The sequence below is a fragment of the Aythya ferina genome (genome assembly GCF_964211825.1).
Source record: "Aythya ferina genome assembly, chromosome: 4".
In the NCBI taxonomy this organism is placed as follows: Eukaryota; Metazoa; Chordata; class Aves; order Anseriformes; family Anatidae; genus Aythya; species Aythya ferina.
Window position 1 is genome coordinate 74,369,359 of NC_140300.1, and position 26,355 is coordinate 74,395,713.

The following is a 26,355-nucleotide window of genomic DNA, read 5'->3' on the forward strand; positions in this document are numbered from 1 at the left end:
GCTATAAAGGGTGTCCAGAACAATATAAAAATCAATTCTCCCCAAATCCTCGATCTGACATTTAGCAAATTTATTCCGACCACCCCTCTCCTAGTTATTATGCTTTACACACTTCTTCTTATCTACATACCTGAAATTAGTAGTGAATCCACTGCTATCAAACAGCTTAGTGCAGGCACACAGTTAAAATGGAAGTCAGTCTGATTTCTGGAACAGCATTTAGTGGAAAAAAAAAAAAAAAAAGTAGACAAAGTAGGTAGAACTGATATGAAAAAAAAATATAAAATCACCCAGCCTAAACCACTTTTACTTCCTCTGAGGTTTACCGAAATGTTTCAAACCTCTGAGGTCTCCTATAACTTTATTTATTTATTTTTACAGATACATAGCAAAATGCCTCCAAAAGGGAAGCACTGGAATTTCCCCTACACTGGAATACTCTCCTGCTCCTTCGACAAGCACTACTCCTAGATGACTGTCACATTAAAGCCACTGCCACAGGGCTGGCTCACAACTATGCTACCCTAGGCACAGAGCCAGAAAAATGATCCAGCTCTGTGTTTCACAACCCAGGGAAGCTGGAAGTTGTGTCCTCTCCTCCACCCCTTCTGTCTCTCTTTTCTGCTGGTAGAAAAGGGCTGTTCTCAGTTGTGACTCATGATAGGTTTAAGGAGACTAAAAATCACAACAGGCTGATATGGAAATATATGAAAGCTTTTAAACTAACACATTATTTGAAATCCTAATTATTTATGGTATTTACTGCATTTTAAGGTCTGCAACTGTAGGCATATAATAACTTCTCTTTTATGGGATCTTGTGTTACACAGTGAGTATACAAAACAGTAAGAAAGCTACAGAAATGTGCAACTACCCAAAATACTTCTAAATACAGACCTACAAACACAAGGTACATACAAAATCTATCAACAAAGTACTAAGTAAACAGTGTATAACTGGGCCCTCAGAAGAGGAAGTTAAGAACTAATCAAAAGACAAATCATGAGAGCAAACATTTGTATTTTCAAATTGCAAATCTGGCTTGTAAGGACTGTATCTGTGTTTCTGACTTCTTAATTTAAACAGATGCTCCACATTTTCCAGTGCAAAACCACAATTAATTCTGAAATTAACACACAAGCACAATGTCAGCAGAAATCACAAATTTATTAATCCTTAAATATATCAATCATTTACCATTATGGCAAGAAATATGTACACTGTGTCCCATGGTAAACTGCAGTGTTCCAAATGACAGAAGAGAAGTGTATAATTCAATTGTGGTAGAGAGAACAAATCACAATTTCCATCTTGGTGTGGAAGACAAACTTGATCTACGGTAATACGCCAACACCACATGCTATGTTAGAAGTATAAAAAAAAACACCCTACAACTAATTTGTTAATTTTAAATACAGTTATGCCACTTATAGCCGCTTCACAAAAAAAAAAAAAAAAAAAAAAGGAAAAAAAAAGAAAAAAAGAAAAAAAGAAATTAATGAGAAAAAAATGAGGCCATTACTTTTTTTTTCACAGATCCCATTGGCAGGTTAATATGGCTCAACACATTTATTGTAGATGCTTATTTTAAATATATATTGTTTAAAATCACGTAATAATTATCAGAGAAGCTTAAATCCATCTACCATACATCCACTAGTAACAACATCAAAATGTTTAAGAACTGCTTTTGATCAGTAATCAACACAGAAAGGTGAAATTATACAAATTAGGAAGCTTTCCCATCTTATAAACTTCAGGCTGTCGAGTTGTAAATTTTCCACTGCTAAAAAGAACATTGATTGAGATACCATGCACTATACAGCGCTGCAGAAAACAGTTAGCCCTGTTGGTAATAAAACAAATGAGAAAGAGATAACCAATCCCTGCATTTTTCTATTAAAAATGGAAGGGAACAAATCTAAATGCTTGTAAGGATGTACTTCACAGCCACGTAAAGGAAGCGAAAATAGTCCCTGTCACAAAGTTTGTGTTCTGAACTGACATTGAGAGCATTCCCTTCAGAGTGTACAGACATTTGCAGCCAGGGATAAAGAGCCAAAACAAGCTGGTAATGCTGCAGAGATTGTTGTCCTTGATACTGTACGCTGTCTGATGATTTTAATAAACAAAGAGCAGATTGAGGGGGAAGAGGAAGGAGAAACAAATCTGTGGTAAAAGCGTTACAGTTACTAGAAAACTGGTGTAGTCATAATACATTTCCAGAGAAGCAACAGCAACGTTGGAAAGTAAATAAACTCTTCATACTAAGCTTTTAAGGCCTAATACTTCTAGAGTATATTAACCACTGAAGTGGTCTATAGCTTAAACAAAATTTTAAAATGTTTTAAAGACTCCTTAATAAATTTACAATATATCCTAAAAGTGATAAAAATCTATTTTTCTTTATGCTTTCATTTTAATCCTCAAAACCTGCCTCTCAATCATCACTTAGTTCCTTACAATTTTTAATTCTGCTTAATTATCTAATATAAATTTTCATTTAGCATAGTAAGAAAGCAAAGGTAAAGATTTCAAAAGAAAAAAAACACTTCTGCTGACTAGCCAGAACATCGACAGTTAATTCTGAAGTGGCCAAGCCAGCAAATGATGAGATTTTTCCAGTTTACATAGACTAATAAACTAAGAAGGCTTCAGCTGGGACAGAGCCAAGATATTATCACTTCCACATTTATCAGTGATTTCGTCCATCTACATGCTGTAATAAAAATCTGTTTTACAGTAACAGAGCTGCCAGCGGAAATCCTAACCATTCCTACCAGAACGAAAGCAAAATCCAGGGACTCGGGGAAAAGGAGGAGTCAAAAAACAGTTCTTAAAAAAAAAGAGGGTAAAATGTATTTTTTGTTTCTTTTCTTTTTTATAAACAGGATAGCTTTTAAAGTTGTCTGTCAAAACTTGGCATAAATGAAGAAAAGATGACAAATGTATCCTGTATCTACTGCTGTACATCAACTTTTTTTTTTTGTCTTTTATGCCTTGCTATTTTCTATTTGCATGGAACATCACCTTCATTGAAATGTTAACAGTGTACAGATGGAATACACAGCAAAATGGTGCATCACAAATGTGTTACATGAAGAACCTTCACAACTTCATGCACTCAGAAACATGCATGAAGAGAACAGGATGGCCAAGATGGTAATCAACCAGGTGCGTTGGGTACAGATAATGCAAGAGCGGCACCGCTGATATTTTTAGCTAGGAGGAAGGAGAAAAAAAAAAAAAAAGATTGCCATTACTACAGTAACATCACCATCAGTTAACAATACATGCTCAAGTGTTAACCAATACTATTAAAAAAAAATCCTTCTACAGATCATTTAATACAATACTGCGAAGAAAACCAAAGGAAAAAAGGGGGAAAAAAGCCCAAATGCTCAAGCAAAGCATTCTTTTATTTTTCAAACCACTTTACAGACATTTCAATCTTTACAACATGCCAGAGATGGTGCCAAAGTAGAAATTAATCAGCTTCTCAAAGGAGCAAGGGCAAAATTCAAATATGAATCTCTGTTCCAGTTAAACTTACTTCCTTAGCATGTACGTTACAGTCATGGCCACAGAGTGAGATTCTCACACAAAAATTGAACCGAGTAACAAAGAAGAATCAGATGTCATTTACATGCAAGACATGCTAAAGCCACATGTAAAGAAAAAAAGAAAGTTCAGGAACGTGTAAGAAAGTAGTTAACTAATTGAGCTTATAATATAGTTTGTATTACCGTAGCATCTAGGGGCTGAAGTCATGATTGGGATCCCGCTGAGCTAGGCACTGTACAAACACAGAACAAACTCTTTACTCAAGTTTCTTGCTGTTTGGTATTTAACTTATGATAGTATATGAAAGTGCAATGTGTGATAAAGTGAGTAAATATAGGCCTGGGAATCACAGGTTTGAATTTAGGTTTAGGAGTCAGTTTCAGGCCCAACAGCTCTTTGACTGTCTTTGCAGGTTTGCTCTTTGTTATGCAGGCAGTTCTGCAGACACATGCTAGCACAAATTCTTAAGAACACTGAATACAAAGAAAGATTTCCTACCACCAGTCGGATCACTCAAACAGAGAAAAACAATGGGCAAGACAGAAACCCAAACTTGTTTGGACTGTCTCACAGCAAAAAATAGAATTTATATATAAACTAAATATACTTTTGTGCTCAGATTCTTCTCCAAGTCAATTATCTGCTACAAGAAATATCTCCATATAGCTACAGCTACCAGAGAGCTCAGTACGGTCCTTAGATTTATGTACTTATTACTGTAGTTCTGAAAACAAGTAAGCTACTGTCCACAGAGCAACTGATTTGACATAATCTAGGATACTATGTTTGCAAAAGCAGATCAGTGCTGTAATTGCCTTTGCAAGTTTATTAGATTTGAAATTCTTGACTGGAAATTGTGCGTAACATTTTTTTTATGACAGAAGTGCCATTATTAACTACTGTGTATTGGTAATAATTAAATAAACAGTTGTAGACTGCATAAATTTCAAATGCAAGAAAAGAAAGGACAGATCATCTGGAACAATATTGTAATTAAATTTCTTACATAGTTTTCCAAAACAGAGCTGCTGGTGTAACGGGTAAAAGTAAATGTGAAGTTCAAGACAGTCGACAAGACAGTCAGGATGGCAAGTTCTGACATGATGCTATGTGGGAATCTACCAGATAAACTTGAGAAGATGGGGATTAAAGAAAGAATACAAAGTAAAACAACTAAAAGAAAAATGATAGCTGAAAGGGGAGCTGAGGAGATTCAGTAATCTTTGTCAACAACAAAGCAAAAGCAACAGGACTGACCTCATGTAATAATACATTTACATATAGGTGGAAGGCATTATAAATATTGAGGAAAACAGGAGTCTTGTATGAGAAGAACCAAATGAGCTTAAGGTCTGGGTAATTCAGAAACAGTACATGTAATAACAGGAAGTACAAAGCTAAATGCTCAAGAAAAGTTTCTATATAGTCATTGGTTGGAAATACCAGTTGCAGATAAATTCATGGCTGTCTTAGAAGACTGGCACATCTACTAATATGATGTAAACAACAAAAGTGCAAAATCATGCCAGAAGACAGCAGGCGTGGCACTCTCAGCAGGGTAAAGAGAGAAATAGTGAAGTTAAATAAAAGCCCTGACCACAATTATATGCAGTATTTCAGGACTCAAGCTAGTGAAAAGCCAAACCTCAGACCAGAAAAGACATGTTGGAGAGCTATCAAGGTAGCTAGAAAAATGGAGATCCTATCAATCAAAGCTAACCAAGGCATTATTGTTTATTTACCCTATGAAAATAGGAGGTGAGAAGTGATCTAGTCATCCTTTATATAAAATATCTCGTCTGCATATCTATCCACCCAGTGTAGGAGAACAATGATGACATTAGAATAATCAGGAATACATTGCGTATGACTAGAATTTCAGGCTGGAAAGTAACCAGCAGAGAAATGGTATTTTAGGACAGTAATAATTAGCAAGTTGAGAAAAAAAAAAAAAAAAAAAAAAAAACAACAAACACCTCTCTGAATTTAAGATGGGAGTTAGGTAAAGGATTTATAAGATATTGCTGCCAGCACTACATAGGATCTTTCTAAGGCTATACTACAATCTCAGAGCATCTCTTCTTAAGCCTTAGTCATGCCCTACGGTGTTGAGCCATTACTCTTCTTTTGTGACCTTTTCATTTTGGATATATTCTCATAATCCTAAAATTTCCTGTCTGACCCTCAGAACAGGTTCAGAACACCCACAGACATAGACACAACTGTGCAGGCTCAAAAAGATCATGTCTCAGCTTCTTTTCCAACCCCTTGCATCCTTAGCAGTCCCAGAAATCCTTATTCTTGGCCAGCATGAGCAGCTATAAAGTACAGGCAGTACTTGAGTCTGAAATACTGTCACAGCTTCTGTGAGGAGTATCTCAGATCTGTATGGGCAACCGTATTCCCATGAGATTTGCATTTTGCAGACTCTGCAGCAGCCAGATGCACCGCACATGCCCTTTATATTGCAGAGAAACAAACTTTGGTGAGTGCTTGCAGGAGCAGTACATGTCACAAGATGCAGCAGCCCATCATACATGCTACACGTTACATGAACAAGTACTGAGGCTCCTGTTAAAACACTCTAACTCAAACAGGACACACTGCAGTATATGCAGATGTGAAGTGTAGCTCCGTAAAGTATTATTAGAAATATTATTGTTAAGGAATTGTTAAGCAAATTCCATAATCTTCCACGAAAATTGCAATATGATGGCTATTTTGTTGCCCTCTTGTTTTGGTGTCTAAGTGTGGTAAGTTACCTTGTTCTTTCTCTTAATGGTTATCTCTTATCAATATGTTTAGGTTAAGAAAGATAAAAAAAAAAAAAATACCTCCCCCACCTTCCAAATACTCTCTTTAATCTTGGAGATTAAATAATACCCTAGTCCAATTCCTATCAGTCACTTACAGACTTACTGTAGACAGATAGACACTACCGTGCAGGGTGCACCAGAAAAGGTGAACCCATTTAACTTATGCTTTCTGGCTCTACATATATCCAGGTCAGATTCACTGAGAAAAAGGTCCATTATAAAAACATAAAAAAAATCTGTAATACTTCATTTCAGGAAAACATAACTACTCTATCAATATTATCTGTTTAAACACTGGCAGTGCAGCTGGGATGTGAAAAATAGGATGACATGGTTCCTGCTCTCATTGGTTTCTCATTTTTAAATAAAATACAATAGCTATTGCTAGGTAACCAAATTACATTTTTCCTAAATATATATATGTGTGTGTGTGTGCATATATAAATATATATATACATACACATTTCATCCTCAATGAAGTTTAATACTTTGTTCTATCATATTTAGGTAGTCCTGTGTGGAGCCATAAGTTGGACTCAATGATCATTGCGGGTCCCTTCCAACTTGGGATAGTCTATGATTTTGTGTTCCTTACTTAATTGAATATGATTTCATTTAGGAGGATTATGTTGCAAGAAGTAAGTTATGGGACAAACTGAGGTTAGAAAGTTGAAATCTAAGCTCTTATCATTCACACTGGCAAATTCAGCCATTATCCACATTAAGACACCCCATATAAATGTAATTACATCTTATACAGAAGGCTTGCACCTAAGCAAGCTAATACCTATGTCAGTGCTACCTAATTGAGAAATGGTCTAATATAAGTGTGTCTACTTAAAGAAGTCAACAGGCTTGGGCTCCAAGAGACAGGGTAGATTAGTGAAGACTGAAAGCAGAAAAAAGGAAAAGAACTTGAGCAGAACCTCTTGAAGACACCATGACTCTCTATTTCATTACTGCAACTGTGAGCGTGCTGTAATTTACTCTGCTGAAATCTGGCGCAAGGAATTCAGCTTTGTGCTCACTGAGTTGCAGCATGACTCTGAGGGTATAAGAGGGCAATCAGAGATGTCCGAATGAAAGAAAACAGATAAATGACGACAAGAGAGATTTCAGGCTTACCCACACAGGTTTAGACTATCAGATAATGACTGTTCAGCAGTCAAGCAAAGGGAGCATAGGAAAAGAGGTAAGACAGCGATAGGTACTTGTGCGACTTAATTTACAAAGGAAATACATAAGCTGGCTCAAAATCAACTTCCAAAGAATATAGCTAGGCCTGAGTGAATAGAGGTGGTTGGGAATCACAGAAAAATGTTATTCAAATTTCAGTTTTTCAGAAAATAGAAAATAGTTTTTCCTTGAAATTTTCCTGTCAGCTCTAACACCTCTATGTATCCTATCATTTTTTTTCAGTCCAGGTTTTCCTAAAATCCTATTTCAAGTTTTACAGTCCTATTTTGTGCGACTTGTGTCAGGCCTTATCTGTATTAAATCATTTTTGTCTTCAACTTCTCAGCTCAGGGACAGAGCTGGATCAGTGGGCATCACAGTTGAAAATAACAACAACAAAGCATTATTTTTTAAAAAATATTTGCACAAATACTACAGGCATACTACTGAATATAATACACACTGCATAAATAACCACAAAAAATTCCACTATCAAGAGGACAGTTTCATAGTTTTAAGGCCAAAAGCAGCTATTAGACTATCTGGTCTGATATACATAGTTTAAGCTTGTGGTCTGAATTGTTTCTTACTTGATGGGTACTGTTGGTGACCCTGAACGGTGAAAGTGAACATTCTGCCATTTCCCATCACGACGGTGCCAGACCCGTGTTTCCTCTGACTGCATTGTCTTTGGCATCCCACTTCCATCCATGTACTGCGTGAGCCGTATGTACGCAATGCAAGCAGCATCGTCACCCACAAGGTGGACATGAGGATTGAGGATAATGGTGTGGATTGGCTTATTACTTTTGGATAATGCTAGGAAACAAATATACACAACACACAAACAGGACAAATTAAATTTTTTCTACGTAAGCCAGAATAACTCATCTCACTCCATCATACAAAATCAAAACATCAAGCTTAGCAGGTACAAGGCAATAATTTCTGTTTACTGTTAATCATTACTGACAGCTAGCTCAAACACATTTGTAGAAATGGGCACAGTCACAGCATAATGTATGCTCTCCTCTTTCCTGTATGAGAAAACATCAAATGTTTCAGAGTATGTTTTATTTATCCAAGTAGGGGCCAGACAAGTTTCCGTAACCATCCATGCAGAATTATTTGACCTTAAATAGCAGCATTTTATAGTGATTGATATACTATACTATAACTTCCTTCTCTTTGATCTGGCAGTAAGTTTGTTGGAAGAACCTCAATAATTAGTTTCTTAATGCTTGTAGCAATAACTGCTACCTTTTTAAATACCTTTTTAAAACCTGCTTACAATAACAACTGAGTAATTTGATATGTCCCATTTCTAATCTGCAATCTTTATTGAAAATGCCCAATTGGGTTCCTGGTCATATTTCAGCACAACCACCCTCCAGGTGACATGTTCTATACAAGTGTTTGGAGACTCTGGTATGAGATGCAAGCTGCCACCAGGTATTTCAATGTGCGTGGCCACACAAGGCGCCCTGTCTCATTCAGATGGTCTGCTGATCAGATCCTCAGCAGTACAGACTGAGCAACATCTTCCCCAAAACAGCACATAGTAGCAGTCATTATAAATTCACTGTAAGTGTTGATTTTTACTTGCACTCACTCTCTAATCGCAATTTAGTGATTTTCCTTTTAAGTATATTTGCAGCTTAGCATGATGTACTCTTTTTTGTAATGGAAAAAAAAATAAGAATTACTTAATTTATGTTACTATTTTATTACATATTTATTTTATACACCTTAATTTTCTCTCTCCAAATACCTAAAATTTTCTTCCACTTTCCAAGGTGCTACATGACATGCGAATGAGTGCAGCAGAAACAAACAAAAAAATCATACATATCCAAACTCCAAAAGAAAAAATGAAAAAAATGAACTCCTTCCCCTGCAATCAATCAACTCCTAAACAAAAATGCTGCTTAGACTGGAAAAATACATTCACAACGAACAGATGAAGATGTACAGAGATGAAAAATGAATGTTTACCATTTTCAAAGTAAAAACGGTGGAAGTCCATCCCTTCTACTAGATTACCCAAAGCTTCAGGTTCAAAAGACGTAAGGCCTGGATCGCAGATTTTTCTGTGGAAAAGAGGAAATTCTGTAATAAACACATGCAGTCATGTAGCACAATGCTGGACTGAACTTTCTAAATGTCTCCTTTATTCCAATTGGAAACTTACTTACCTATGACATTATATTGGAAAAGAACATAATTTAAATGGGGAGCATTAACGGAGTTCTGGTTTCATCTAAATCAGAAAATTTGGCAAGCTCACTTCAGGGCTACTAGATTTCACATCAGTCACCATTTGACCAAAAGAAAGATCGCCAAAGATAGCCACAAAGGCAATCCTATGATGCTGTATCACAAGTTTTCACTTGTGACTCTGGAAACTGCCTCTGTGCAATCCAACAAATATTTTTCATGTCTCACACCATTGTTTAGGTAAGATTTTAAATGTTTTTGATCTAATAAAACTTAGACAAGAATTCAAAATAAGTTTCTACTTGACATTTGTACAACACAGGTTTTAGTGTGATCACACCAAAGTGTTGGCAAATCTTTAAATGGGAAGAGCAACGTCACTGTTGACCTGTGTGGCTTGTGCTTCAACACAGCAGAATCCACCCAGAGAAACAAAGGAGACCCAATGCAATGATGAGAAGTGTTTTCCTCTGCTTCTTCTTTGAGTTAGCAGGAGTGGAGAAGCAGTGATGAAATTGTGTCTTTGCACAGAAAAGCCAAGAAAGCCAGTCACCTTTCCCTCATCAAATTCTTGCACAGAAATGCACAGTGCTCAGTAGAGACTGGTAGAGCCTGAATCCCACATGATCTTTCATGCCTTAAAGTACACATGGGATTCTAGCTACTATCAGTCTCTACAAACACTACAATTTTTCTGTTAAAATAGGTTTCCACTGTGTTTTCTGGATTGGATACCAAAAACGTGACTTTACTTTCATATACCAAGATAGGCTACTGCATGTTTTGTGTCAGTATGATGATCCCGTCTCAGCACAGCAGTACCTCAGATTTACACTAGCACCTCCTCTGAAACTGGCATCCAGGCTAGTGTAAAGCTAAGACAAGGTGGCAACGAACAACTCCTATGTTTCCTGAGGGTATTTGAGAATAATCTCCAGCAATACATAAATACAAACATACACACTTGCATTTGCTTATTTACATATACATTTTGAAACGTACATCCACTCTCCTTGGTCTCTCCAAAATGAGAACACTTACGTGTAAGCTTCAAAGTCCCCATTGTTGATAGCTTCAATCAACTGCTCGGTAACCTTGATAATCTCCTGCTTACGAGCTAGAGAGAGATACAAACACAACTCTTAAAATGGAAAGTAAAGTGGAAGGTGACAGCTGAAAAGCTGTCAGAACAACAGCTGTAATAAAGGTGCTGTCATTCTTCAGCTGGTACAACTGTCTTTTCTCTTCCTTGTCTATGATCAAAGGACACTATGTTATATTACTATGATACGTTATTTTGCCTTCAGTATTCACAAAGAAATTAAACAGTCAAGATCAGTCCCCTTTCCTGCCATGGATTTAATCTATGGATTTAATCTTCTTTCTGTCACTGAAGGATCTTCTATTTAAAAAACCAAACCAAACCAAACCCAAATCTCCAGCTCTTTTCTTTGGATGATTGTTTTACAAGTGATGGTCTAATGTTTTACTTGCAGATGGGGCCTTTAGCTGGTAAGCATATAATGCTGATTTTCAGAAATCTTTGTAACACCTGGTGTTCACTTTGCTTAAACATACACATTTGGCCAAAGAGGAATTCAGGCCCTAAGCCTATAATCAAGATCCCCTGGTGCAAAGCTCATGTATTACATATAATGCCTACACACCCACGCAAGTCTAATTACAATACAGTGTCTCTCAACTCTAGACTTCTGTGACTGTGACTATCTTTTGCTTGCAAAATGTGTAACATTTACATTACAACAAACCTCAATCAAATCATTTGGAGCTATTACAGTATAACTGCTAACTAATACTAATAAAAGCTAAATAGGAACAGAAGAATAAAACATTATTAACAAGCAGAATTCATATTTTTCCAGTAAGAATATTCAAACTTCCAACAGTTTGCAAATGCCTCGATTTCAAAGTCAAAAGTATGTGAAACAGTTTCTCCTTGATCCATCAGTCAAGAAAAGACCACAGGTCATTTGCTAATTTTGATACGACTTACACTACAACAGTGCAAAGTTAAAAAAAAAGAAATCCTGAATCCTGCACGTGGTATCATCATTGGTAGCACCAGTTACCTTATGAGGGCTAAGTACAGAGACTTTCAGAAGATGGAAAACTTCACTGACTTCACTTTGAAAACTGACTTAAAATTTGCATTTTATTTTTCCTAGGAAATAAGGTTTATATTTTCGTACTGTACATTTGTAATTTGAAAACTTCAACCTTACAATGATAAAGTTCAACCAGAGTGGCACTGCTCTCAATACAGATTTTTATGAGTTTAATGCTAAGGAGGTAAGGGAGAGAGATTTTACTGGTACATTTTCAAGGATTTAACATATGTTCAACTATTCATTAAACCTAGAAAATCAATTTGGAAGACTAAGCTTGAAATAAAAAGAAAATTAAAATGTTGGCAACCAGGCTTTAGTAGATCTCATACAAGCAATAGCTTTAATTGTCCTGCACACTCCTACACATGGATTAGACAATTCACACACACACTTGTCAAGTCCTAAGTGCTGAGGCAGTTCTCGTTCTTCTTCAAAAAGAAAATGTGGGGGAGCATAGCCAGAATATAAACCTCCAGTGCTGTACTGCAAGAACTGGCACCATGGTGTTGGACCCTCGTAATTCCTTTTATGCTCTGCCATTCTGCATCCAGGTGCACACCTAATGCTTTCAGATAGAAAGCATCAAAAGGAAGCCAGAAAGGAATGAAGTAATGGGGAATAACTGGATATAAAAGTCCAGTAAGAGTTTTTGTTAGTAGTTTTTGATTACCAGAGAGCATGCTGGGTAAGCATATTTAGTGTACAAATCACATTATTTTTTCACAAATATTGTAGAAACAACAAAGAATTTTAATAAAGAGATCTTTTTGACTGTAGATCAGCAATGGCTCTACCATCTTACACTCAAACAACACAGAAGAAACTGTGGACCTTGTGTTGCATTGTCAGCACAAGCCAAGTGGTAGGATGGTTGGCTAAGAAACAATGGTGCAGTGTTCAGAGAGGCTGAAAAATGAAAAAATGAAAGCCAGAACATGCAGACTGCATGCAGGGGGGAATCACAAGTTTTACATGCTACATCTCATATGCATGTAACTCAACTGAAGGATCTGATTAAATAACCTGGTAACACATTCCAATCAGAGATTAGAAAATCACACATTATTAAATCAGATAGTGGAAAATGAGGTAAAATTTCTGATGAGCTGCTACAGAATCCTGAGATCGTGTTATTGTGTAACTGTTAGACCAGTGTGAGCAATGAAAGTGGTTGTAAAGGTACTGTAATTTCCACATGCAAGAGACAAAACCAGATGGCCATCTTGTGATTTCACTTCACCTGGCTAGTGACAATTGGCAATATTTCCTTTTTGACTAACCTCAATCATTTCTTTTCCAAGTGCTATCATGAGAAGTCCCCAGTTAATTTGCATGTGACACATGCTCTGACAGGGAACAGCAAACGACAGGGAACATCTGAATATATAGATAGCATTCTGTGAAATAAACTGAGAGGCTGATTAATTATTTGCTTATTATCATTATTTTCAAATGAATGGTGTGCAACAACTCGATTTAGTTACATAACTTCATTCACTAGCACCTGCTTGTGCCTTTGGTAGTAAGAGTTAAAGCCACGGGAATGCAACCTTAAAGGTTCTATGACTCTGTGAATGACATAAGTTCCTTGCTGCGACTTTTTGAGATTTTGAGACTTGATTTCAATCTGAATGTGCAGAGAAATCTTTGCAAACATACATTTAAAAATATTTTGGGTCAATCAAACTGTATTTTAAAACATATATTCGATGTGCTGAACTACAAGATTTAATTCAACATCAACCCAAGAAAGGAAAAATGGAACCATATTGCCAAATTGCTTTTATTCTGTTGTTTCTCCCAAAATTCAATTGCAGTGGAATACATTTTCATGAGGTTTTCTTATAGGAGCCACCTAATATTACAGAATAGGTTCCAGCACAGTTTCTCTGGGCAGTACTAACAGTTAGCAGAGCTTAGTTCATGGAGTATGAAGAACATCCAACAGGAAGCTCTACACGCTGGCAAAATACGTAAATGAGATTAAAGGCAGCATCACTGGCTCAAATCAACCACCGACCAACTCCAGCACTAGCGTCAGTTCTTCCAGTACTTGTGGAAAACTTTGCAGTTCACAATGGGGACTGTCAGAAGCAGAACAATGCTGCCAAGTCATTTGCCTTCCAACACATCTCTCAAGCTTTCTACAAAATTCCAACCACCACATGAAAGTCTATGTGAAAGCAACTATGCTACGCTTTCCTTTCAGTAACACATAGACGATTACACTTGTATATAAGCAGCCCAAGAAAATCAGATTTCTTCTTACTCAGTGGTACGCTATGCAATCTCATAGGCAGAAAGTGACTAAAAGCCAAAGGGGCAATGCAATTCAAAAACTGGAGTTCCGAAAGGATTTACCCTCTGTGCAAAATCCCCCTCATTCTCAGCATTTCTCATCTGAAAGCAAGAATGAACATTACAAGAAAAAGATGGCCAAGAAGAAGGCAATATGAAATTTTATACTTTTTGCGTAGGTATGTGAGTGGGCAGAGAGAGACAGTATAAATACAGAGCAAATGTATTTTAGCCTATAAATATGTTTAGGAAGCTGAAGTTTTGCCTGGGAGGAAAGAAGAGAGAGACAGGAAGGGCAGGGAAATGGGGAGAACTGGACTACCTACTAGCAGAAAATTGGAAGGAGACTGGAAACCATGAAGAGAGGAGGAGGAAGAAAATTCAGCTGTTGCTTGGTGAACATGTGAAGCAAATCAAATGCTTTTTTTCTTAGTGCAAGGGAAGAAACTGCAGGGCACTGGAAATGAAGGGAGATGAAATGGATATTGGTAGGACAGAAATAATTACCACCTATTAAAGTGGGAAGAAAATTACCAAATTTTCCTTATAAAATGGATGGACTCTGTGTAATGTATGCTTTTTCAAACCTCCATTTTTTTCCCATCTAAACATGCTACAAACTACTCAAGGACAAGTGAACAAACAAGGCAGCGGGGAATGGGCATCTGGCCAGCTCCCATCTGCCAAGTAACTGTCACCCATGATCACTGTTTTCATTTGATTATTATTCTTTAAAATCTAATAAACTTAGCTTGTTCAGAAGTCTAGGAGAACTACGTTGTTTGATGTACAGTGGTGCTTTGATGCTACTATACTTTTTAATGTGCAGTACAAATTCCCTAATTAAAGTACCTCAACTTAGGTTAAAGCAGGTCAGAGATCAGTATGCTCTCTCAGTGCGATGAGATACTCAGACAAAACCAAACGGCATAGCTTCGCTGGCATTATAAGCTGTGTGTGTTACAGTTCCACAGAGTCCTACAACTTTTTCTTCATGTTCAGATTTTTAATTAAAGAATCCCCTATTTGTTATACCTCAGGTAGCATTGACTTTGTTTGCAGGATAAGACCGTAATATTTGCTAGCACTAAACAAAAGGGGCAAAATGAAATCTGAAACGAACTAGATGTAAGCATAGTTACTACAGGAGTAGTTTTCAAATGGCTATTTCCACAGAGTGATATGCTTTGGGTCAAACTCACTCACTAGATGCAAAGATATAAGCTCATCCATGCTGTCAGTGAACTGCATCAAAGCACCCAATGAAAGGAAGTATTCTGTAAGCATAATGAAATCACCAGTCCAGTGTTGCATTTCCTAAGCCACAAAAATAATCCTTTAGTTCAGGTGCAATGATCATGGTTTTAAATGGTGCTTTTTAAGGAAAAGTGCTTAATTATCATCACATGTTCAGAGTGCAAGGGCCATATTTAGCCTTATGTTATGTAAGAGTTCTATAGTGTCTGCCAATGGTTTTCTATGACATAAAACTACACAATCTCTGTAAGTGAAAGATTCCTTAGCAAAACCAAATTCAATGTTTTTAAAATAACCAAGGTGTGAGGAAACATGTTATTAAAAGAAGTCAGAAGGTGCAGAGCCATTTCCCTAAAAACTAATCACGAAAAAAAATGCAGATAGTGTACCGGAAAGCTAGCATAAAATGGCAAACTTCTGTGGAAAGGTTGGTAGCTTTTACATCCTTTGCTCAGAATATGGGTGAAGTAAATCCATTAAAGAAAAGATCTTGGACCTACTCTCTAAATATAACCTTTACCCCTGGAGGGAAAGTGTGTGAAAGTCATAAGGTATTAATGGTTCAAAAAAAAAAGCATGACCCCTGCTTTGGCAAGTGAGTAGGTACATGACTAATACAAAGGCAGTTCAAACAAAAATATTATGAAGAACAGTTATAAAAAGATCAAATAATAGGAAAAGAACAGAAGAGAACATATTCTAACATTGACTAAAATTATTTCTGCAGCAGTGCTGTTGTACATAATTTGACTTTAAATGGGTTATGAACCTCTAGGCGTATTTAACTATTTTTTTCTCTCTCTCAACTACAGGGTAGGGATAATCTGTCATAATTAAAGAACACCATTAACACCAATATCTAAAGAACACACAATAAGTATAAAAAACATTTATTCAAAAAGCATCTAACACTGTAAATGCCTTAATAACACTATAAATGCCTTAATCCTACAGGGTGCAATCCCCTAGCTTGTGAAATAAAGTACCACAGAACAAAAAAGTTTAAAAACCAAAAGCAAGACCTTATTCTTGAAGACAAGTATGGGGCTTTTTTCCCTTCCCATAGCCCCAAACAATGTCAGTAAATTCACTCTCCAAGAATCACACATGAATGACAAATATTTTTGGTATTTTAATTGTGGAGAGAAGGTGTAGAATAGCAGTGAGCTGTAGATATGTGCAAATGAAGTCTTCAAAATACATATACCAGAAACTACATGTTTGGTGAAACACGGAAAAGAAACCTTGGTAACTGATGAGCATTTTACCCATTTAATTGTTCAAAACTAACACCAGTATGTTTGTTCTGAAAAAATATTTTTTTTCAAGTCTTTATGCTTCATTAAGATAATGGAGTTTCTTTCTACTTTCATTAATACTCTACATGATTGACTACCTAATTACAGTATTGGTATGGTTATCAATTAACCCCCACTGATTTTACACGAATACTCAGGTTTTGTTGTTCCTTGGCATATTTCTTTTAACACAAAATAACCCTAGGAACAGCCATTATATAGGCAAAGCATAAAAATAAAGCTATATTTTTGATCTTTCAGAAGACAGCTTCTCATCAAATGAACACAGTGCAGACAGCACCTTCAAGAGGGCCTGTGAAATCCATAGCAAAGACCAATCACCCCCATCTTTCCATTAACACCCAAATCAGGGAACTGCATGCTCCTTACTAAATGTTTTCTTTAAAACTGATAGCGATGAAATCTCTGTGAAGGAGGAAAGTACCTTTTCAAAAGAATGAGGTAGCTGGTTTATAAATTAGCATGTGAACTTGATGATGATTAAAATGATTCTGCTTCTTGCCCACATGTTGTTTCTCAAGGATAAAATCATTCAAACTTTTCAACTCTGTACTCTTAGCTGCATATCTTTGTACACATCATATTGCATTAACCTCACAACATTTCAGACAAGTAGAAATACAGACAAGCAATTTTGTTCTCTCAACTCCCCTCCCTTATAGTCAATGGGAAGAAAAAAGCACTTTCAGGGCACAATCCATTTCACCCTAAAATAGATGTCTAAGGTAAGTGTGACTCATCTGACCTATTTGCATTGACTATAAAGGGAGCCTAGACAACTAGCTCAAATATAGGTAACTACACAGTGGAAGTCCAAACCTGAGGTGACAAATCCTACCCATTATGCTACCATTTTAATACAGAACAGTCCTTACCAAGGTGACATTGGCTTTCTGAAACTGAATAACACAATATGGGAGGACCTACCTTAATTTCTTATCACAATATGGTACCAGCAAACAGCAATCAGATGAAAAGCATACAGCCACTAATACTATTTCTATACTCTGAAGATGAGCAAAATTTGGAGGGGGAAAAAAAAAACAGTGGAAGAGACTACAGATTTTCTCTGTGTTGTATAATGAACTCTGGTTATATGGATGTAGCAGATATATCACTCAACTTTACATCGTGCACTGCTACCATAGAAGCAGAGAAGAACACAACAAGTGTCACCAAATGTTGTACAGAATCATTCTATTCACACCAACGCTTGAGAATTCTCTGCTGATAATTTCTCTTATAATTTATTCCACAAATAATCCAAGAAACTAAATTTCTGTGAAGAAAAAAAAGCAAATGTGTGACAAATGACAGATTGAATCTTAAATGTACATGAAAAACACCTAGATCCTTCAATGACAAGCATGCTTCAGGGGCCTTATTTTTCAACAACTCTATCAAAATTTAGTGCATGTAAGATCAGAGTTTATACCTCAGCCAACCTCTTGTAGTCTAAAATACCTTAAACTTTGATTTTTAATATGATATTTGAGTTGTCATCTTGTGAGTAACACCTCATTCCTAGTGCCGGTTGATTATAATGATTCACTCTGATTGAACCATAGATGGTTTGGAAGGGTTTTTAAGGCTACTGACTGTCTTCTGCCTTCTGAAAACCCTTCAAGCCTACTATTTGCCTAATGAAAATTTAACTCATTAGGCATGGAGGCAAAATTCTGAAAAATCATCCCCACAAATCATTTTTCTAGTTTACACAGACAAAAAAAAAAAAAATCAAACAAAATAAATGTATTGACTATTTAAACCTTATATGCAGTAAGTAGCTTCCTTTTATTTATGTGTAGTTAATTATTTCTAAAGATGCTCTCTAATACTTGCACTGTGTCATATGTTGGAAATGTTTATTTTTATTGACAAACCATCTACAGTCTCAGAACAAAGCTGTATCAAGTGCAGTTACAAGATAGTGCACTACAGTTTCACAACATGTTAAATTAATCATGGAATCTGGCTCCCAACTCAATAAATAACATTTGAAGTCTTGATAACTGAAACAGTAATAAGCTTTGACACTGTGAATTTTTTAATTTAAATTATACTTCTAACTAATTACCCTAATACAATCAGATTTTTATTTATTTATTTTTTTACAATGGAAAATCAATAATAATCCTCAATTCTCTGTCTTATTCCTTTTAAATATTTAAGTAAGTTTTAAAAGCTATGAGATGTGTTGTGGTAATAATTCCTGAACAATAATTCTATGAAATATGGTATTTGGCTATTTTACTCATAGAAAAACTATGTTATCTTTAAAATTATATTCCTGAATACTCCAAGCAGCTATTAGATGTTTTACTTTCCGGGACTTTCTTTTAATTACATGATAATCCTTCCTCATCACACCACATTTACCTCACATCTTTCTGATGTCTGTGACAGCCGATTAAAATCTATGAAGTTTGAGCAGCTAAGAAATCAATATTTTTCTATTTTTTTAATTATATGTGTGCAATTATAATAATTGCTGCTTTGCAACAAACACAGAGTGAATTCAGTTCCATAATACACGGAGATAACACTGTAGTCTATTTTAGCTCCCACCTTCTTACCACTGTGTTGTCATGAAACAAAGGTCAGGTATGATTCATCCAGGTAAACTTTGAAGCCCTCCTCATTTTCCAGACACTTTTGTCATAAAGAAATTGCACATGCCTTTGATGTCCCCAGTCCTGTCTTCTACTCTGAGTTCACCATATAACTTTTTCCTTTTACATTCTCAAATTTGCCTTTGAAAACAGCCACTGACCTGAATACTCCTGTGATGGCATTTAAAAATCATAACTGCTTGAGCCTGTATCATTCTGTCTGTACCTCCCATGTTATTCACCCCAAACACCTGCAGAGCAGTATTAATACCAGGGTAGTACTAACTTCCACTGATTTTTTACTGTTGTTCACTGCTAGTGAAAGTTATGCATTATGACATGAATACAGATGTTTATAGACACTACTTTCCAAACTTTTTTTCTGATGAGTGTAAATCTGCCAAATGTACACACCCCAATAGTTCTTTTTTTATTTATGTTCCCAGTATTCTAAAACAGATCATTAGAGCTACCCCAAGAAAATTCCATTTCAAAATTATTTTAACTCAAATGTGTCTTCTGTTAGTCACATGAGCAGTTTTTACCCCAATCATGTTACTGATGCCTTCTCTCAGCACTTACTTAAGTTCTTTTTACTTTTCTTGAATTAATCCTATTCTTGGTAGACAATAATCTCTCCATTCCCTGAACTTTCTCAGGACACAGGACTGCAGATTCCTACTAAATGGAAAGCTACAGAAAACACAGACTATCATGGCCATTTATAAAATCATATTACACCAGAACCTGACATTTTAAAAACTTACTTGAGGACAGGTAAGGTTACAGGGACTTTACAATTTGTTTGGTCACTGAAGTTAGTTATTTAACTAAGTTAAATATGATGGTTATTGGGACAAAGTTATTTTGAAGCTTAAGAAGGAAAAAATATAAGCAAGTCTGGTGCATGTTCAGATACGAGGTTAATTTCTGCTATTTTGCCTTCTAGGACTTTGGCAAGCTCTGAATTTCTTACCTGTAAATGATTTAAACAAAACAGCTGGTAGGCTAAGTACCAGCTGTAGCAATACCATTACGTTTCCATCACATAGCTTTACCAGAATAATTTCCACCTAATACTTTTCCTGCCTCATAGCAAAGCAGCAGATAGTTGTTTAATCTGACTGCTACTGTACTCCTTAAATTGAATTCTATCTGCACCTTTTTATAGTGATTTTGGAGAAGTTTATTTTGCGGAACAAAGTGGATAAGAAGCGTGCATGTTTCTGAAGTCACAGAATGAACAGAATAAATGCCAGATTGTCTGCTTTCTTAAGACGTGATGATATATACTATGCTATTAATACACCACACCTAGAGTGTTACCTAAATTTGGTAACAAAATTAGTATGAACATCTACATTTAAACATTAACAGTGGTTTTAGCACTATTAACTACCTAATGAAGCAGGAAATGTGAGGCAGCTGTAATTCAAATCTGAAAATGTTGGGTACATAATGGATTTTCTTGGGATATACACTGCAGATGCAATACAAGTCTCATGACGTGTTACTGACAGCTTTGCAGGTTATATAAGTGTGTGATTTTCCTATTCATTCCTCCCATCTTCAAGGTTCTGTGCAGTTGGCACTGCCAGCACTGGTAGTTCACATTTGAACAGTCATGCTGCTAACATAACATGCCCTGCAGAAGCATGGAATACAGGCAGACCAACTTCTTCTACCCTCTGTGCAAGAAAGCCTCTGTATCAGTCTACTGTCACATTGACAGATACACCATAAACTTCCTTTTCTGTCATGAAACAGCCGATCTCTCATTTAGAACTATTTTTACAACTACAGAAAAAATAACTTAATTCCCACTTGTCAAAACAGTTATCTAAAGAATTAAGAAGAGCTTTTCCACTCACTGTGTAGCAGTGCTCTGCTCTCAGTGTCAACAGGGTTCCAGGTTGCCAATATCTAAATATCCTGTTCCTCCCTAAGAATAAAGCTAATATTTTAGTCTCACTTGTCAACAGCTGTGACCTGGGACAACCCATCATCTACAGTGCTGATTCCCCTCTCACCTGCATTAGTAGCAATGAAAAATTCCTAGGAAAAATTCCACTCAAATTCCCATTTAGATGTCACCGTAACGGTGCCTTTGCCAATTCTTAGTTTCAGCAAAATTACCCTTACAGGATGAAAGATCAGAATCTGGCAAGCAGAATGTATGTTCTTAGGAAATCATTCCCCATTTCAACTCACAAGCTACCTCCATGGTAAAGAATTTCTGAATTAATTTATAAACATGAAATGCATCTACGTAGATGTTTTTTCTGTTTTACCAGTATATGAGCTACTAATACTATGCCATTTTCTCTCATATTTAAGTCATTCAAAGGTATTATCTTCACTCGAACAATTTTCTTTAGTTTATTGGTTACAAATCATCACAGATCTCTTCTTAAAAAAAGCATGCGACATTTCAGTTGCCATGGATAAATACTGCAAGTTAACAGCTGTTCCAGCAGCTTTAAGGTTGGTTTACCAGTGGTGATGCTAAATAAAGTAACTTGATGACATTCATAAACATAACAGGTAATTAATCTGGAAGCCCTATCTAGGATTCAAGCCAGAGTTGAAGAGTAACACCTCTAAGCTGAGAGCTACTGCAGAGAGGACCTCTGCAAGATATTTTTCTGAAATACATACCTATTTATACTGCTGTTATCACTGATGTTTTTTATATATATCTTTATTTTATTTTTCTTTTTTACAAATAATAAAACCTGGCCAAGAAATGAAAAGGTTAAAAAAAAAAAAGACTGATACCCTGACAGTTTCATAAAAAAGTGTCATTCTCAGATCAGACATCACAAAAAAACCTGTCATTTTTTGTGCTACTCTTAGATGATGAGGAGGGAAAAGAAGGTGAGACAAAACAGATCATCTGAGCAGATGAGTCTCAACTTACACAGTACAGAGGAAGGAGTGGAGTGGGAGAGCTCAGACTCAAGCGAATGACTCTGTGAGTTTGCGTTTTTCGTGGACTTGCCCGCTGAATTGATGGAAAGAAACACAACATATGAACAAACAAAGATGAAGAGGTAGAGTATGATCAGAATCCTCAGCAGACACTGGCAGCAGGAGCGGCCGCTGGGGCATGGCAAGGATGGTGACCACTGAGATGAAGAAGCAATGGAAGAGGAGGAGTGGTGGGTGGAACATAGCCTCTCCATGTCACCCTCCTTTGTGAGAGCTGTATGAGGGTCACGCAGATGTAAAGGAAGAGAAAGAGAAGGCCAAAATAAAAACTGTGATAATATAATTACAGGCAACAAAATCTTCGAGCACACAAACAATGTCAGTGATGTACTTTTGGGAGGAAGCATGGGTGTCAATGAACAGTAGTAAAGGTCGTAGCCATAAACGACTCTGTTCAGATGCCAGCGCAGCTTTAGCCCTCTGTCCAGTACTGACATATACAGGATTTCAAAAAAGCTTAAGAAAAAACAAACAACCTTTCTTAGAATTTTAAAGGTTTTGCCTCATGAAAGCATGTTCTAAACAGTTTACATTGGTTTCTTTCTGTGGTTAAAAAAAATAACATAGAAACACAAAAACAAAAGCTGTAAAATGAAATAAATTAGCAAAATATATGAAAATATGTACCTCCTGCATGGTTAATTTTTTAAGCTGTGTACCTTACAGATGTATTAAGCAGCACAGTTTAGCCAGAATTTATCTGATCTGCAAAGTGCCCTACAGCTCAGCAATTCTGCCCATTGGGAATCATCAATCCTACTGGTATTTTCATTAATTCATTTCCAGGGGCAAAATAATACCACGAGAAGTCTAGACTTCCTGACCATGATAAATTAAACAACTCATCTTTGCAAAAGTTTGTGTGTTGCTGGCAAAAATAACGACGGTATTTTACAGTGTGACTGAAAAAAAAACATATTAATCTTATGTTGCTGCCAAAGAGTTCCAATTTCATTAGTACAGGAAGGAGAAAAATCCTGGAAGAAGGCATTGATTACAGTTCATTTTTCCATACGCTTTTTCTGTCTGCTCCTACCCTTATCTTTAGGGGTGATCACTGTCACGCATATAAAGCATGCGATCAGTGGCTGATGTCTGAAATTTACGTGAGCAAGGAATCTGAACTATGGTTTCAGGTAACTTCAGACTCGAATTCTAGAATTAGCTTATTCCTTGAATTATTAAAACTCACCATTGCTTGCCAAGTAATGTTTCTAGTGAAAGAAATATGTTCTGTTTCTAAAAGATGTAAATACATATGTAAGTAAAAAATAAAAATAAAAAAATGTACAGACATGAAGATTCTCAATGCTGTTTTGAAAGTAATTTTCAGTGTGAAACATAACATGAAAAACCAGACTGATTTCACTGTCTTCAAAATAAATATACCTGCCTTCAAATGTAAAAATAGGGTGAGATCCTGACTTGAGAGAATACTGTATACTTTCCCTGAAAGATGTGAGAGGTAGGAATCTGTTCCTAAAGATAAATTTGTGATAACTGATTTAGAATGCTTATTTATTTATTTTTGTTTAATTTGATACCTTTCTTATTTAATTGTAACATTTATAATATTTGTATGGGCATACATATGCATACACACTCCCTCAGGGCACAGAAAAACATGACTGTCCTGGACATAATCTATGCCACACAGACTCATGTGATTCACACAATTTTAATGCTGCTTTTAAAGAGTCACATCAATAAAAAAATAAGAAAATCACTTGATACAGAGCTGAATGTTTTAAATGTGTGTGGACTGGTAACACACACAAAGGGAGGAACCTTGCACCTGTGTGTGCAGCCTGTGCACAACATTAGAGTAACAGGAGGAGGAATACACCCTAATAAAGAAAAGCCATTCTCTGCAAGGTGTAGGTCATACTGTAATGCCATAAAACATGCTAATTTTACTTTTCAGTTACAGAATGGCACCCCCAATTACCTTTCTCCTTTGCAGGAAGTACTTGTACACCACGCTGCAGAGAAAAGCAAACAGATTTTTTAAGATCCTTTGTCACCTAGGGTGAGGAACATTCCTTCTAGATCTCAAATTTGGTGACAAGTATCATCTCGAACATCTGTGTAAGGAGCCAGACAGTCACTAATCTGGGAATTCCCTCTCCTACTTCTGAGATCCATTCATCCCTATCAGTGTCTTATCTCCAGCTGCAGTCTTTTCCACTGATGTCCAAGAAAACCTATGTACATAAGTCAATTTTGGTGTAGGAGAACAATGTCTTTTCTCAGTGCCCTACTAAACATAAGGTTTGAGCTTATAGCTGTCAGGATTTCAAGACTGCCTATTCCCTGAATCACTCTAGAAGGACTCTTGGGGTACTCCTAATAAAACATTATGAAAAGCAACCTCAGCTGGAAAGATTAGAAGTGTGAGAGAACACCCAAAAGTGAAAAACAAGCAAGCATGCAAGCAGTTAATGACAGGAAGATTATATTTGTCTTTTAAATAAATGGACAATGAAATCCCTATAAGGTGGAATAAATCAAGCTCCCAGTGTCTGGTGAACAGGGTAGCGGTACTGCCAAGCTTCATGCCATGGATTTGATGCTGAAAGAGCTGCATCATTGCATGAAGTGACTGCAATCATCTCAGATGTTACAGATCAAGCTGTCATTCTTGGTGAGGAGAAAGCATCCCACCTTACTGCCAAACCATGTGAAGAGCAACAGCACACTACTCTGCCTCCCCTTTTGCAAGCATGGTAACATGTGGCTCCTCCTCCTGCAGTCTCCAGAAAATGCACAACGCAACACTCTGGAGTACAGCCTCAAATCTTCTTACTGGCTCATCTGTTTCATGCCCTTTGTGTCACTACTATACAGTAATGGGTTAGGAAACTATAAACAGCAGAAAGCTTCTTTACCTCATTTTACATCTCTCACTAAGATGCAGAAAAGAAAAGGACACATCCAATTATCTTGTCTCTCAGACCTGTGATTACTAGAAGATCCTTTTTTTTTTTTTTTTTCCTATTTTGGAAATAAAGTATATCATAGCCATCCAATCTGTTTTTAACTGTGATAATACAGGATCAAGTAGAAGAATTGGGCAAAATATTTTCATTGTTGTTTTTCTTTTAATTGTATTGCTCAGACATAATTCTGCATGGTAAGCTTCAAACAAAATTTTATAGATAAAAATTCTATGGTTACAACATCAAGTTGTATCACCAAGAAGAGGCCCTATAATTAAATTATTCATTTAACGAAGTTAGTTGCTAAACTACACATGGTGGTTGGAAGAAAGAAATATAGAGTCTTATGAATAAAGGTAAATTACACTGTATTATCCTCTGCATCAGCTGCAGATACCTGTAATTGTTCTCCAAGCCGTTACTTTGCATTAACTCAAACTGCTATCACTAGGCTGTTATTTAAAATGAGTGGGTATTGGCTGCTAATGTGCCCAAGCCTTTGTTCAAGTGGAGGCAAAATGATTCACTAAAACTCTGAGAACAAAAAGGCAACATCAGTGACTTAATTAGAGCTAAATCCAGCTTATACGGTAAGGTAAGGTAAGTCACACTTTACAGCTGCATTGCTACGAGCAGTGGGTAAAAATCCTCCACCACTGGGACGCCAACGCCAACTGTGTAAGAGGAGAGAAATTCATCGCAGTACTGAGCACTGCAGATATTAACCCACACACCAGGTGAGCTCCTCAGCCTTTCCAGAAGCGGTGCTAAGAGTAGCAGCAGAAACAAGACAAAGGGCTGCCACGGCCTTGCTCTGCTCTCCCATGCAAGACTGCGCTAAGCTGCCGTGATGTAAGGGACCAATAAATCTCACATACAGCATAACAAAGCCCTCATTTTCAACACAGTGCTTCATGCTGTACTCCTTGACTGCCTCTACACCAGGAGACTACAGTTTCACAGAGCAATTCCAAATTTTTGCTAAACTCCAAGGATTTTTCCCTGCTTATAAGTGGAAAGGCTGAGAGAGCTGGGAC

The 26,355-nt window shown here is 36.6% G+C and overlaps 1 protein-coding gene across 25 annotated transcripts in view; it reads right to left on the bottom strand.

Moving 5' to 3' along the window:
- Positions 1-1,148: 1,148 nt before the first annotated feature.
- Positions 1,149-26,355, bottom strand: part of CAMK2D (calcium/calmodulin dependent protein kinase II delta) — a gene marked incomplete at its 3' end in the record, with an annotated part of 169,653 nt that continues 144,446 nt past the window's right edge. For 21 of the 25 annotated variants that reach the window (XM_084517583.1, XM_084517574.1, XM_084517570.1 and 18 more), the window contains 5 exons: positions 10,815-10,890; positions 9,552-9,646; positions 8,147-8,375; positions 3,747-3,796; positions 1,149-3,222 (listed from right to left, as the gene is read on the bottom strand). In XM_084517583.1, coding sequence (XP_084373709.1) covers positions 3,790-3,796; positions 8,147-8,375; positions 9,552-9,646; positions 10,815-10,890 — 407 coding nt within the window. Of the gene's footprint in view, positions 3,223-3,746; positions 3,797-8,142; positions 8,376-9,551; positions 9,647-10,814; positions 10,891-26,355 lie in introns of those variants that run through there. The other 4 variants (XM_084517582.1, XM_084517578.1, XM_084517580.1 and 1 more) reach the window with 2 other exon arrangements.